The 16,963-nt window shown below is 34.6% G+C and overlaps 1 protein-coding gene across 6 annotated transcripts in view; it reads left to right on the top strand.

Moving 5' to 3' along the window:
* MED25 (Mediator complex subunit 25) overlaps nucleotides 1-16,963 on the top strand; it is a 247,691-nt gene that overhangs the window by 69,164 nt on the left and 161,564 nt on the right. For all 6 annotated transcript variants that reach the window (XM_069840860.1, XM_069840862.1, XM_069840861.1 and 3 more), the window contains one exon: nucleotides 6,007-6,241. In XM_069840860.1, the coding sequence (XP_069696961.1) occupies nucleotides 6,007-6,241 (235 nt within the window). The remainder of the gene's footprint in view (nucleotides 1-6,006; nucleotides 6,242-16,963) is intronic.

Raw genomic sequence — 16,963 nt, forward strand, 5'->3', positions numbered from 1 at the left:
TAGTGTTATAAACTTAAATAACAATGAAGATTCCGATGATGAGCAGGCAAGTGTAAGTGACGAAGTAGTTCCTGCCAAGCATGCAAAGCTAATAACTTGTACAAAGAATTTGACTGTGTATGGACAAACACTCAAAATACCCCCATTATGTAACCTTTCAGTGCATATAGTGGTGTCTCTGAAGTTGTGATAAAGAAGTTCGAGTCGGCTTGCCTATCTGAACTTTGTGTATTTTTTTAATTCATGGACCCATTGTTTTTGTTTTGCACCATTTCTAAAGAGACGAATGACTTTGCTGCTAAACAACTAGTAAATCTCGAAGGAAAAAACCTAAGGATGGTGAGAAATGGTTTTCCATTACTTAGAATGAAATTGAGGCTTACATTGCATTAGTAATTTTGATGTCACAGGTAAAAAATCGCAAATTCAATTGCACTGGAGTAAAGAATGTTGCATTGAGATGCCAATTTACGGAGAAACAATGAGCAGGGAACGATTTTTCCTTATTTCAAAATTCCTTCATTTTGTGGGTGATGAAAATAAAGACGATGTATTGCTAAAATTGAGGCCTGTAATTGAACACTATTCTAAAAAATTTTCGGAATTATATTTTCCAGAGGAAAACGGGAAAACATTGGTCTTGACAAGAACTTGATGAAATTGCCAGCACTCCTCGAGTCTCAGTTCTGGTTCTGTAACTATTTCTGAATTTATACGGGTAATGACATTGTGAACCCCTCTCTGCTGCCGAGTGTGAATATTGTCATGAGTATGAGGTCCACACAATATTTTTTAGATAATTGGTACTCGTCTCCAGATTTATTTCAGAGACTAAATAACAGAGAGACAAATGCAATAGCAAGAGTGCGACAGATTCAAAGAGAGATGCTCCCTGACATCACAACAATGAAGCTAAAGAGAGGATAATATGTGGAATGGTCATAGAGCAGTCTTTTGTGTGTGAAATGGAACAACAATAAAGATGTGTTTTTTTTGTCTTCGAAGCACAAAAGTACGAATTTTAAAGAAATGGGTAAATTGAGAAGGAAGAGGAAAGAAGTTTCCAGGGAGGTGATAAAGAAACCTGAATGTAGTCTCGAGTACTGGAAGGGAATGGGAGGAGTTTATCTATAGGACCAAGTAACTGCTCTTTACCCGATAATGCGACGAACAGTGAAGGGCTACAGAAAGATATTTTTTTATCTATTTGATATGCGTATTTTCAAATTCTTACATGGTGTACAATAAAGTTTCACCTAAAAGGAAACATTCCTACCCCTACTTCAGAGTTCAGATAGGGAAACAACTGCTAGAAACAGTGGTGCTTTAGATTACAACAGCCGGGGTTGGCCGTCTGCTGGTTCTACTCTACAATTACAATAAAAAAACTGGGCTCATTTTCCCATGCACATCCACCACCAGAAAAGAAGAAGAAGAAGTATGTGACCAAAAGATGTGTAGTGTGTGCTAGTAATGGAAAGAGAAGCGAAACTACTTGGCAGTGCAAGAAATGTAGTGTGGCTCTCCGTTTACTAGGCTGTGTCGAGATTTACCACACCAAAACATCATACTAAGGCCCAGTTGTACGATCACGGAATAAATCTTGGAATAGCCTAACTATAAAATAAATGGAGCTCCATGTTGTATGATGTTCGTTTATTCCAAGTTTATGTATTCCATAGTTAGCAGAATTGGAATGGGGTTGGCAATACTTTAGATGATGTTGGCAATACTTTAGATGATGTTTTGTTCATAAAGTGCATTCAGTATTTTTTTTATATTTCTGAACATATTACTATCTTATTTGCAGGGTTTATTATAAAGAAATGAATGAATGGAAAGAAATTAAAAATCAAAACTATAAGATAGAAGATACATTTAAGCTAGTTGAGATATAAGAAGGTGCTAGAAAAAAAACTGATTTCATAAGTCATAACGTCTATCAAAATGCAAGAGCATGAGAGTCTGTAGCTAGGTTATTTAATGCTCAGACTAATACCGCACAGGCATGCAAAACGTAATACCAGTACTGATATTATAATGTTACAATATTGTCTTATGAATTTGTTTAAAAATTAATTTTAATTATTTAAAAAATTAGCATTTCTTTATAATGATAATGTGAACTATTTTTACCAGTCTGTCATGTGTTCCAAATCACCAGTACGTTTAAAACAGTGTCCATTTTTAGTCTAAATCGTACAACATATTTGTTGTGTAACCATGGAATTAATTTTAACAGGACTTTATTCCGTGTTCATACAACTGGGCCTATGACAACTTAATCAGTAAGTACATATTTTCGGCATAGTCTCTATTGAATTATGCATGAAAATCTTCCGTAGTTATGTTTGTATTAATTTTTTTTACAACACATTGCAAATTCATCACTAAACTGGGGCTTTAAATCCGAGTGTGGAATGTTATGGACATTTAAGTAGAGTCCATTGGGTTAACTTTTCATGTCAGGCATTCAATGAGAAACTTACATCTAATCGTGAGGTAGGCATATTGAAGAAAATCCATACTTTGAAAAAGTAACAAGCTGTGGCCGCAATAAATTCCATCTCTTTCTCATGTTTCAGCCCACATGCTACATAGATTTCAATGTTATGTATGTCCCTGGGTGTACTTTAATTTAATTAAGAAATCATTTTTTCTCAAATGACTGTCCCCAAATCATCCAGGAAAAAATGATCACTTCATGTAAATTTTGACGACCAATTATTCATTAAAAATACTTATCTCAAAAATTGATGGCAAAAAATTCAAAGAATGACCAAATCTCTGATGAGAATATGGGATAATTAAGAACTTTAAACTCCTGAGAAAATTGGCGAGCATTCACACATAATAGAGAAGCCTAGCAGAAACTTCAAAAGTGGGCTATGGCCAAAAGAGTGGGATGTTGCGCAATAGATGATGATGATGATGATGATTAATTAATTAATGTTGAAGATCATCTACAAACCTGTGAAGTTCTACCTGATGGATCCACCACAGAGAAATATTGGAGAGCAAGAACGCTAATGGCTTTGTTGCCAAAGCCCAGCATTAGATAACAACAACATGATGATGATGATGATGATGATGATGATGATGATGATGATGATGAATTATTGTATGGAAGTTTCAGTAAAAGTTTTTTCTTTTTAAAAGTAGTTTCCAATAGTACCTATATTCTAATGAAATTTCGAATCGATTCTTTACATAGGTTTTAGTTTTCAAAATTTTTTATGGACAAGCCATTTCATATAGTTTTAGAGAAAAAAGCCGATACGGGTGGTCTGAAATACCTGGTATATATATACAGTATATCAGAGATACTCTACTTTTCATTGCTACATACTAGCAATAATATATATATATATATATATATATATATATATATATATATATATATATATATATATCAGTTTACAATCCTTGGTATTTTCTGACAGCCAAATATTAATTTACAGTCACTGATAAATGTATCGCACTGCAAGATACCACTCCCCTCTATCTCTCCATAGGTCTTCTCCAAATTGTCTTCTTTCCATACTTCCAGAATGGCCTTTTTCCATGTTGTCATAGGTCTTCCTCTTTTTCTTCTTGATGGAATCCAATCATATGCCAACCTTGGTAATCTTTCCGTATTCATTCACATCATATGCCCATACCATATTAGTTGTTTTGTGAAAATATCCTCTACAATATCATTAACTTGCATTTTCTCTCTGATTATATCGTTTCTAATTTTATCTCTTCTTGAAATGCCTGCAGATTGTCTCCAATAATCCATTTCTAAGGCCAAAAATTTATTTTTGAATGCGTTTTGCAATTGCCAAGTTTCTGCCGCATATAAAGTTGTACTTCTCACAATTGATTTATAAATTCTATGTTTAGTTTCAATTATGATTTTATTATCCCATAATACTTGATTAAGAGTGGATATTGCATATTTTCCTTTCTTCAAACGATCTTTCATTTTTACATGGTTCCTTCCAGCATCTGTGATTGTAACACCTAAATATTGGTATTTATTACTATATTTAATAACACCTTTATTTTCAAGTATCAGATTTTGTTTCTTTCCCCCAATAAGCATATAATGAGATTTTTCAAAATTAAATTTTAATCCAGATTCTTCAGTGAGTTTTCTGCTCATATGTATTCAATATCATCATAGTCTTGTGCTAGTATAATTTGATCATCAGCAAACTGTAGAGTATATATATTTTTGTCACCAACCAAAACACCCATATGCCTACATTTCTTCTTCCATCCTTTCAGAGCTTCTTCCAGGTAAATTTTGAACAGTGTTGGAAACAGGCAGCATCCCTGGTGTAATCCTTCAGTAATACGAAATTCAGTTGATACCTTATTTTTTATTTTTGTTCTTGCCAAAGAATGTCTGTATAAATTTTGAATTGCTTTAATTAAACTTTTTGAAATATCAGTTCTTTCCAAATATTCCCAAAGTTTAATGTGTGGGACCGTATCATATGCTTTTTCCAAATCCACAAATAATATATGTAATTCTTGATTGTAAATTATTGTCTTTTCAATAATGTGATTTAGACAATAGTAGATCGTCCAGGCCTAAACTCTGCTTGTTCTTCAGCTTCTTTATTTGTGTATTCTTCTTCTAGAATTCCTTTTAATATTTTACCATATAAACGACTAATAGTACTTGTCAAACCTCTATAATTACTACATTCACTCTTTGATTCTATTTTATGGATTAATAATAATAATAATAATAATAATAATAATAATAATAATAATAATAATAATAAAGTAACTATTATAGTAATGGCAATGGTAATAATAACCAATGGACAACAAACTTCAGTACAACTGGACACAGAACTACAATATGTCTCTGAATATAAGTACTTAGGACAACATGTAGCCTTCAAGCAGAACACTGACATAAAGATAAAATGAAGAATAACATCGGCTTGGAAGGCATTCTGGAGATTAAAATTCATGTTGTTGGACAAAGCAATCAACCGCAAAATAAGGCTCGAGACCTGCATCCTACCAGTAATCCTATATGGGTGACAGACATGGGCTCTGTCTACGAAGCAATATGCAGCAATCCAAACTTGCCAGAGAAAGATGCAGAGGAAAATATTAGGAGTCACGCTAAAAGACAAGCTCCCTAACGACAGTCTACAAAAACTGACCAACACATCCAATGCAGCAGAACGTGTCATGATGATGAAGTGGAAGTGGGGGGGGGGGGGTATGTGACGAGACTGGAGCACTCAAGACCACCATGTGGGACCCATACATCGGAAGAAGGAACCAGGGAAGACCACGACTCAGATGGGCGGATATGTTTGTGAAGACGATGGGCAAACAGTGGTCAAGAAAAGCAAGGGACAGATCTCAGTGGAAAGAACTAGGACTAATACTAGAAATAATTGTGTTACAGTGTATAGTGTTAGATAGTATACATTAGTTTGAAGGTACACAGACCAACAAAGTGAAATCTCGTTTGGAATGGCTCACCAAGTGAGTAATAATGAGCCACCCCTTTTATAGGAGGCCTTTGCCCTTCACGGGACTTAATGACTAAATTCATTCATTCAGTGGTAATAATAATAATAATAATAATAATAATAATAATAATAATAATAATAATAATAATAATAATAATAATAATAATATTAGTAACAGGGTAAATAGAAGTGAAAGCTGGTATATTATAATTAATTCTTCATAACAATGTCGATTGAATAAATTGATTAAATAGCTAATAATTTAAAAAACGTATGAATGTTGTGGGAGATATTTAAAATGTGATTATGGAATTATGTTATGTTGTACAGTGAGGGTTGCAATCATTTTATTGTGTCCTCGATTGTTTAATAGTAATGGAATGATGGTGGATTGATAGTACAGAAGAATTTTTGTCTTCATTACTTTGAGAGATAGCCCATCAGTATTACAGTACGTACTTAGCAGGTGGCAACAATAGAAGAAGTCGCATAAAACACAATGTTTGCTTTACAGCTTGAAGGAGCGGCCCATTAGTCCCACACCAGGACCTATTGGGCACCCCACTCCAAACATCTCCTCCATGCCTTCGTCTAGTCCGAATCAAAACATTGGGAGTCCCATGGGCACGATGGCAGCTTGTCCTGGAGGGGCAACGGGATTGCAGCAACAGCAGCCTCAGATGATGAATTCCCAAGTGGCTCAGCCTGCTGTGGGAAATGTCCCAGTATTTCGACCTGCTCAGAATCCAGTATGTTTTTTTTTTCGCATTAAAGAGCTGTTTAAGCTTGCTATTTGATGTAAACACGTGTTACGTTCGTCTATAGGGGGGGGGGGGGTGTGCACGCGTGCATGCGTGCTTTTTTTTTTTTCTCAAAATCATGTCCATGTAGCTCTTGATGGAGACAAACGTATTATGGATGCAACTTGTAATGATGAAATATCTGAAGCATTAATCTTTGACTTACACCACTTTGTCTAGCAATATCTCGGGAATTTTAACTCGTGAGTTTACTTAAACAGCAAACATTAATTTCATTGTCTTCTCCAGTCACTCTCTTGTTTTACACACATTTGAAGGTTGTTGCACTTCCAGCTTCCCGTAATCGGTTAAAGACGTTTGCAAACATTCTTTTAGATGGCTAAGTCTCTCAGAGTATTCCTGAGCATACAAACAAATCGCAAGATAGCATTGCATTTTTTCTACATTCATCATACACGAGAATCGTGTCAGGTTTTTCAGCATTGGTAAGTACCATCTTTTCTAAATATCCATCATCACCACCTTACTTCAATAAAAATGAAATGAGCTATAAACAAAGTAACATTACCACTTTCTGTTATTGTTTTTCTTGTATCGTGCTGGAATTTAACCTTAAGGATAAAAGTTTAATATTTGCATTAAGAACATGCAGTAAAAACCATTATTATTCTAATTTTATCTATTTAATTTCTGCTATGCTTTAGTCTTTGTTTCAAAATATATATAGATATACAGGGCTTTCATTTCAAAACTTCCGAGTCTAAATAAATAATTTAAATTGAATTCAATTTAAACAAAAAACACGTCAATTTAGATATTGAGGGGAAAGTCTCATACCAGGCTTAATTGCATTTTTAGATTTCATTCCCCACCCTAGCCATCCCCATTTTGAAATTTCTAGTGCCACCCCTATATTTTTATACTTAAATATGAAAGAGCATTGAATTGTTTGTTTTCGCATCTTTTGTTTTCTATTGTCACCTGGCAACCTAGATTGTTGTTATTTTTTATTAGAGCTGAAGAGAATAAAGCTACAAAGACTTATTGAGCATTTCATGTAATAGTTGTCTTTGTGTATTAAGTTATTTTAAATTGGTGTATACCCTTCAAGAGAGAACATAAATCATCTTTATTGATTAAATTTAGGAAATTACACAAAATAAGCTGTGTTTTCATCCTACAATCAACTGATAATAACAAAAATACAGGTTGCCAGGTGACGATAGAAAACAAAAGATGCGAAAACAAATGAATGAGGTGTATAAACAATTGAATGCTGTAACTTTTATTTCTACTTTAACCACCACACACCCGACAACAATATGAATTTTATTTCTTAATAATTCACCCTACAACAATGGGTATTCCACTCAACACAGCAACACAATAGTCATTATTGCACTCCACACGATGACAATGGCAATACACGACTTGTATTATTGAGAAGAACAACAATGTACTCCTAATTTCAATTAATGGTCATAATGGACTATATGCAGAACAAAACTGTCAGTTCACAGTTCGCTTGCCTTGGCTAGTTCTTCTAGCTCAGTGTTCAAGTTCACTGCATGTTGAACTCGGGACTTCCGAACTACGTCGCACTTGCATGGACACTGCCACAGTTATGGACTCACTCATGCAAGTTCACTGCACGTCGTGGTCAGGTCTTCCGGCTACATTCCACTGCACATCGAACTCAGATCCCCATCGCTCACTGCTGTCCAAGACAAGACTTGAGGACTCAAGACTGACTGACTGACTGACTGTCGGCCACTCGCTCTTTTATTACTAAACAACATGCTCTGGAATCTTCGATTCACGTGGCTTTCAGAATCTTCGAGAGAAATACGCTTCTAGATGTTTCCCTTGCTCTCTCTGCTCCACGCTGTCACCGCAGCCTTCTCCCCTCGCTCCATACTCTGGCTAGCGTCAGGGGTTCGAGTTTCCCCACACTTCCTTCTTGCTAGATGTGCACGCAACTCCCTGACGCTACCAGAACATTCTGACATGGCACCACAATATTTAAGTATAAAAATATATGGGTGCCATTTGAAATTTCAAAGTGGGGGTGGCTAGGGGTTGGGGATGAAATCTGTAATGCAATTAAGCTTGGTGTCAGACTTCAATTAAGTCTGGTTTCAGACTTCAATTAAGCCTGGTTTCAGATTTCAATTAAGCCTGGTTTTAGACTTCCCCCTCAATATCTAAATGGACGTGTTTTTTGTTTAAATTGAATTCAGTTTAAATAATTAGTTATTTAGACTGGGAAGTTTTGAAATGAAAGCCCTGTATATGAATATATATATTAAAAAATGAACATTGTTTGAGATCTTTAATAATGTACTTATGGCTTTTAAGGAACCTGGAACCTATGCAAGATTAATCCAGTCTCTATCATCATATCCCACCTTCCTCAAATCCATTATAATATTATCCTCCCATCTATGTCAGGGCCTCCGCAAAGGTCTTTTTCCTTCCGGTCTCCCAACACTCTATTTGCATTTCTGGATTTGCCCATATGTGCTACATGTCCTGACCATCTCAAACGTCTGGATTTAATATTCCTCATTATGTCAGGTGAATATAGTGCATGCAGTTCTTCGTTATTAACTTTCTCCATTCTCCTGTAACTTCATCCCTCTTAACCCCAAATATTTTCGTGAACACCTTATTCTCGAACACCCTCAGCCTCCGTTCCTCTCTCAAAGCGAGAGTCTAGTTTCACAACCATACAGAACAACTGATAATATAACTGTTTTATAAATTCTAATTTTCAGGTTTTTTGACAACAGACTGGATGACAAAAGCTTCTCAACTGAATAATAACAGGCATTTCCTATATTTATTTTGCATTTAATTTCCTCCCAAGTGTAATTTATATTTTTTATTGTTGCTCCAAGATATTTAAATTTAAATTTTTCCACCTCTTCAAAGGATAAATTTCCAATTTTTATATTTCCATTTCGTACAATATTCTGGTCACAGGACATAATCATATACTTTGTGTTTTCGGGATTTACTTCCAAATCTGTCCCTTTACTTGCTTCAAGTAGAATTTCCGTGTTTTCCCTAATTGTTTGTGAATTTTCTCATAACATATTCACGTCACCCACTTAGACAAGAAGCTAATGTAACCTATGCAAATCCAAATCCTCTCTGTTATCCGAACTTTCATAATGGCATATTCTAGAGCGAAGTTAAAAAGTAAAAGTGATAGTGCATCTCCTTGCTTCAGTCTGCAGTGAATTGGAAAAGCATCCGACAGAAACTGGTCTATACGGAGTCTGCTGTATGTTTTGCTGAGGCTCATTTTAATTAATTGAACTAGTTTCTTCGGAATACCAATTTCTGTACGAATATTATATAAAACTTCCCTCTTAACAGAGTCATATGCCTTTTTGAAATATATGAATAACTGATGTACTGTACCCTTATACTCCCATTTTTTCTCCAATATCTGTCAAATACAATAAATCTGATCAGTAGTCGATCAATTATGCCTAAAACCACACTGATAAGAATGTACAATTTATTTTATGTTAAATATTGATACCGGGATATCTAAATTTCTGTGTTCAAGCCCATCTGAAGGCAATGAATTTTTGTGAATAATAAAAATTCTAATGTCGCATGATTTTGAGAATGCAGTGAATCATTGACGTTAAGGGGGGGTGACAGGTGAAATTTTGGCCATTTTCAGTAAAAAATCGCTTTTCGTTTTCTTGTAGAAAGTGAATCAGCATTGTCTTCTTAATGTGTTGAGCAAGTTTCGATACTCTGTGCCACTCGAAACCATAAGAATAACCAATATATAAATGACTGCATCCTTGAACTTCAATTCCATGCAAATTTTACAAGCTATTTTCTCACACTTTTTTTTTTCTCCCAGACTTACAATTTTGGTGATAGGAACATAACATTTTTACTGCATGTTCTATATACTGTGGTTAACAAAATAGTTGATAGGTTGTATGATTAAATGAATACTTTTTGAAATAAAAAAATGAAATATTTATAGTAACAATGGAAAATTTCTATTTTTATATATGCAGTGGTTATAAAAATTTCCCCCCCTTTGTAATAAAGATATGTGTGATGTTTTTCTAAATATGCTACTGGTCTTGGAAAAAAATTTCAGACATTTTACTGAAAAATTGAGTGACACATTTCATTTTGAAATATACAATTTTTTTTCAAAATGTTTTTGTTAATATCTCTGAAATTAATTCACTCATAGAAATGAAACTTCACCACATCATTATCTATCACACCGTGATTATGTGTACAAAAAAATGTAGAAAATAGAAATATCAACCATCACTCCTCTTAATGCACGTGATGCAGAGGTAACAGTTTATTGTCGCGAAGTGGATGAAGAAATGGATATTATTAATGAGCTATTCTGCCACCATTTGTGATCTAAATTAAATAAATTACGGTGATATGAACTGGCTTCTCTTTGATTTCAGTCTCTTTACTTATTCTTTTCTTTTTATTTACAGTACATTGTCGTCTATCACGTTTATTGTAGACTTTTACGACTTATGTTGCATTGTATTAAATAAAACTTCAGAAAGGTAAACTACATTTCGCGTATACTTCTAACATAAGGTTTCATGAACAGGGAAAAAACTTAACCTCGTGTTATGTAGTTTTAACTCTAGATTTTACTCAAATTCTGTTTCATCAACAGAAGTTAGTTTTAATATGGGGTTAAGCTTCAGGCTAAGTTAACACCTACTTTCAATTGGGTTAAATGTTTAATTTGGGGCTTAAAACAAAGTGGCTGCAGTAAATCATGTTTTTGATGCAAAATTGTTCTATTTAGATACGTTAAATGGTGTTCCTAATATAGAGAAACTTCTGAGAAATGATTTTCAAGATCTACTTGGACAACTTATAAGGAGATGAAGATTGTTGAAAGCCGTGGTCAGTAAGGTTGTCGAAATCCATGAGAGGTTAGAATACACAACAGAGAGAAACAGGCATCTCTCACCTATATTGGTACTATTAATATTAAGATATTGTGCTACAGGATATTTTCATAAACTTATAGGGTGGGAATTTATCAAATCAAGGTGACGAAAAACCAGACTGACTGCATTGTTTAAGGCACAAATGGGACACAAAGAATGGACTGACATCAATGCTAGATTAGTAACACCATCATACTTAGGCAGGACTGATCACATTAGGAAGTTTAAATGCAGAAAACAAAGAACGGACGTGGCAAAATTTTCCTTTGTTAACTGCAGAGTAGTAGAATGGAACAGCTTACCTGCGGCAATCTTTCAGGGTAGTCCTCTCAAAATCAATACATTTAAGGAAAGTTTGAGGAGATTATTAAACTGTGTAATTATCTAAGTTGTGTCATTAATTAATTAAGTTGATATGTAATTAATTAAGATGATATGTAATTACTGTAATTAAGGTGATATGTAATTAAGTTGATAATAGTTGGATTTAATAGAAGTACTTATAAGTTCGGTTTACTTTTGCTTGTTGTAGGTGTTATTATAGCATAGTTTTTATTTATAGCCCTAGGTTTATTGCACCTATTTAATTATCCTTCCTATTATGTTCGAAACTTTGTCACACATGTTGTGAATGGGTCAGTTTGACCCAGGATTTGAAAAATGGATATAATAGTAAAACATCTTCTTTTATTTAAGCCTTGATTCGAAAAAAGCATATAATATCCTATTTTCCAATGTGTGAACTCAAAATAATTACCAATTTATATTCTATGCAAATGTTGCAATAGGCCTAAAATGTTTGCATGATCTTGGCAGAGGCACGCTTTGCACCCATTGCATTTTTATAGTAATTTGGTCTTTCTTCGGTCTACATTTCTTTTTGTTGCACTTTCTTCTTAGTTTTATCTTCTGAGGCAGGCTTCTTGTTATCTTTTTTTTTTTCTCGCATTACTTGTGCTAATTGTAGGCCTAGTCCATTTCCTTCAGGAACAATCTTCATCTGTACAATTTATTTGGATTGTATTCGCATGAATATATAATACATAAGCATTTATTTCTGCAATATCGAGTATATTATAAAAAACACAATCAGACGATCTTTTGGCACTCCTTTTGCAAGAGTAGGTACTGGCACATTTATCCATGGTGTCAATTCCTCCCTTCGTTTTGTTGTAATGTAATATGACTTCAGGCTTTCTGTGTTCTTCTGAAGATAGACTGCAGTCGTGATGCACTGTGGACAGCAAAATCACTGATTTATTCTTCTAAGACACATACGACACCATAGTTACGTCGGACTGAAATCCGAAAATGGTTGGACACCCTAGTCTCGTGCAGTTCAGCTGCATATCTTATGGTTTGATTTTTCTCAAAGTTCTGACTAACGTTAGATTCCTCTTGAGAAGTTCCTCGGCCAAAATATAATAATCTGTGGTGCTACAGCCCACGAAGGGCCAAGACCTGGTTTGCGTAACCGGATTTCACTACCTATCATAGCTCCCCAAGTGCATCACGATGCTGGGTGGGCCCGGTCCCATACATTGGCCGAAATCTCATGAGAAAATTTCTTCCCTCATGAGGACTCGAACCAGCGCGCATTCCGTAACGCGAATCTTAGGCAGGATGCCTTAGACCACGACGCCACAGCGTGGGACTGACCAAAATATAGCCGGTAAAAAAATTGTTTGTGGTGATGTTTTGATCAGTCTTTTCAATGCTACCAACGTTTCTGCCTTGGTTTGTTTCTCGTGGTCCACTTTCTGGCTTTGCTTTGCACATTTCTGCTGCGCAAACATATTATCACAGTCTACTATATACAGTCGCGAAGCTTGAGGTGTTTTTTTGCAAATCTCGTGATAAAGCGCTCCAAGCGGTTAGCAACTAGAAACAATAGACTGTCCATGGTCGACTTTGGACTGTGTCGTATTTCTATCGAGTGCTAGCTCGTTGCGTATTTCACATTGATGCTTGTGAAATGTTCGTTATTGGTTGTAATGAAAATGTTAATGGCTAAAATATAATAATTGGAATAATAATATGGGACAAGGAGGAGACGTTTGTAGTGCTATAAATTGTAGCAACAGTAAGAGAAAGAGGCCAGAGTTATCCTTTTTCCGATTTCCGAAAGATTCAGAAAGGTTCCTGGGTTTCCACAAGAATGCTGTGCAGAAACAAAACTCTTAATTTTGAAGTTCTTTGTGACTGTTAGAATACATTATATCCTTAAATTTCACAATGAAATGTTTCAATCTAACCGAAAGGACATTAGATACCGGTTAAAGTTCTGTCACTTAGGCTGCTAAATTTCCAAAAGAAATGAAGGTTAGGTCTACCTTTTTTTTTTCAGAGGATATATTTTTAATTGTAGCTATTAATTTTGTTATTATTTTTATGTGTTATTTTACTAAAGACGTAGAAAAATTAAGTTCGCTTTAATGAAATTTATTGATCACGTTTTATTTTCAATTCTGGTGGGATTATTATTGCTTAGGCCTACTTTTTTTTCAAAGGATATGTTTTTAATTTTTAGCTGTTAATTTTGTTGTTATTTTTATTTGTTGCTTTACTAGAGAAGTAGAAAAAGTCTATTACAATAAAATTTGATTACGTTTTATTTCCAATTCTGGTGTGATTATTATTGCTTAACCTCATCCCACTTTGTTAACTATGTAAGCCTACACTACAAGTACCGGTACACGTAAGTTACTTCATTAATTCATATTTCCATTATTATTGTTATAAAGGGAAATGCAAATTAATATTTATTGGTTTCATAGTTAATTATCGCTATAATCTTGAATGAGTGAAGCTATTATAGTAAATTTCAGTTCGTTTTGCACAAACAAAAATTATATTAACTTATTTCTTGCAGGTATCTTCGAGTTTATGGTGGAATTTAATATACTTCATTAAAATAATAGATTAACTTTATGCATTTAATATTTCAATAATGGAAGGAAGGTGTTAATTTTTCCAAAAGAACACGACAACGAAAGTATAACATATTTTGTCGTCTGCTAGGAGAGAGATCTGCGATGATGAGGCGATAGTAGCGATCCTAGTGGTGGGCAACTACCCATGTTTGCATTTTTACTACATATCGAGCTTCGCGACTGTATATAGTAGACTGTGATATTATACTGTTTTTATATCACAATTTTATACCATACTTCCCTCTGGATTTTGAAAGTCTGTACTGGCGGAAGGGAGATTTGTCTCGAAATGGCACCAACTGCTCATATACTGTGACATCTTGGTAGGGTAAGAACATTTTTGACATGTAGAAAAAAGATATAATAGCAGCCAATTTATCATGACGTCATCTAACTGGTCGGACTGATTTGTTGTCAAACCTGAGAAACCTGCTAGTAGTATGAAAAAGTTGAAGTGATACTGTTGCACAGAAAACAGGTCTACTATACTTACTGTCCCATAGTTCTTGAAGTGATTATCCAGCAGATCTGTACACACCGGCTAATATCAGTGTGAGTGAGTGAGAGTGTGTGTAAGAGTGAATGTGTGAGAGTGAGTGTGTGTGAGAGAGTGTGAGTGTGTGTGAGTATGTATCGGAACACAACAACAGTATGTAACTCATAATTAAAATCAAAATCCGTCACTGGGTCTAAATGACCCAAACACAATAGATGTGTCAAAGTGAAAAATATGACGAAGTACTATATTTTTGTGGCTAAAAGTAATAGGAAATATTTGTAATGATGTTTTTTAGGATTACTCAAAGTCCTGTCACATTAACGCTGTTTTTGTAGGTTTTGCATTAATTTTAGTAAATGCAATGGGTCAATTAGACCCATTCACAATAGGAAGGTTATAGTTAGAATTAGATTTACGTTTATTTTATTTTTATTTTTTTTTATTCCTGCAATTACTGTAAATTTTATTAACATTGTAATATTATTGTATATTATATGTATATCACTGCCACCGGGTATATACCCAATTGTAATGTTTAATAAATACACACATATAATGATTGGAGACAATGTTGGAGTTTCAAAAGCTACTGTTAATAGAATTATCTCTAAGGTGTCTGCAGCTATGGCATCAGGTGAGACAAATGTACGTAAAGTTTCCTTCTGTTGAATAACGTCCACATGTTATTTATGACTTCTATCAAATGTACCATTTTCCTAGCATTTTAATTGTTTGCTGGTTCTGACATTAATGTGGGAAACGCTATTGAATTCTTCTGCAATCTTTTCCTACACCTCATCCTTTTCCTTTATTGTTAATCCGTCTTCTTGCACTCTACGATGTCTTTATATTTAGTTGCTAATTCAATTGGCAAAAGATTTTTCTGTTACCGAAAAAATTGAGCTTCTGTTTTTCTTTCTAACCGTTGACCATTTTCTTGGTCACTGTTATGGATGAAGTTCTGGGAGAAAAAAAAAACAAAACAAAGGCGCAACAAGGTGTGTTCATAAAAACAAATTCTCGGTCATGGTCTTCTAGATTAATACTTTTCATCTTTCCCTCAAGAGTTAAAGTTGTGTTAGCTAACTCTCTCTCGAAAAGGCTTGGTGAACCCCATTAGTCACAAGAACAAGTTAAAATTTAAACCTGAAGTTAATAAATTCAGGGTTAATATATATTTAACCCCTGTTGATGAAACCAGGCACTAATGAATTAGATGTGTTTTTTCTTAAATTTATAAGACTAATTACAAAGTATGGAATGTCATTCTGCCCTTCTAGATAACCTCGAGACTGGAATTTTTTTGTTGAGTTCAAAGTGAAAAATGTGTGATTTTCAAATGGTGAAATCAGTGTTTTCAATTGAATTTTTCGGTATTTTCAAAATACATAGCTTTAATAGCACGATAAATACCCTTACTTACTTACAAATGGCTTTTAAGGAATTGCCACCCTCACATAAGCCTGCTATCAGTCCGTATCCTGTGCAAGACTAATCCAGTCTCCATCATCACATCCCATCTCCCTCAAATCCATTTTAATATTATCCTCCCATCTAGTCTCGGCCTCCCCAAAGGTCTTTTTCCCTCTGGCCTCCCAACTAACACTCTCTATGCATTTCTGGATTCACCCCTACGTGCTACATTCCCTGCCCATCTCAAATGTCTGGAATTACTGTTCCTAATTATGTCAGGTGAAGAATACAGTGTGTGCAGTTATGCGTTGTGAAACTTTCTCCATTCTCTTGTAACTTCATCCCTCTTAGCCCCAAATATTTTTCTAAGAACCTTATTCTCAAACACCCTTAACCTCTGTTCCTCTCTCAAAGTGAGAGTCCAAGTTTCACAACCATGAAGAACAACCGGCAATATGACTGTTTTATAAATTCTAACTTTCAGATTTTTTGACAGCAGGCTAGATGACCAAATAATAACACGCATTTCCCATATTTATTCTGCATTTAATTTCCTCCCGAGTGTCATTTATATTTGTTACTGTTCCTCCAAGATATTTGAATTTTTCCACCTCTTTGAAGGATAAATCTCCAATTTTTATATTTCCATTTCGTACAATATTCTCGTCATGAGACATAATGATGTACTTCGTCTTTTCGAGGTTTACTTCCAAACCTTACTTGTTTCATGTAAAATTTCCGTGTTTTCCCTAATCATTTGTGGATTTTCTCCTAACATATTCATGTCATCCGCATAGACAAGAAGCTGATGTAACCCATTCAATTCCAAACGCTCTCTGTTATCCTGAACTTTCCTAATGGCATATTCTAGAGCAAAGTTAAAAAGTAA

The sequence above is a fragment of the Periplaneta americana genome, chromosome 12, assembly GCF_040183065.1.
Source record: "Periplaneta americana isolate PAMFEO1 chromosome 12, P.americana_PAMFEO1_priV1, whole genome shotgun sequence".
Classification (NCBI taxonomy): Eukaryota; Metazoa; Arthropoda; class Insecta; order Blattodea; family Blattidae; genus Periplaneta; species Periplaneta americana.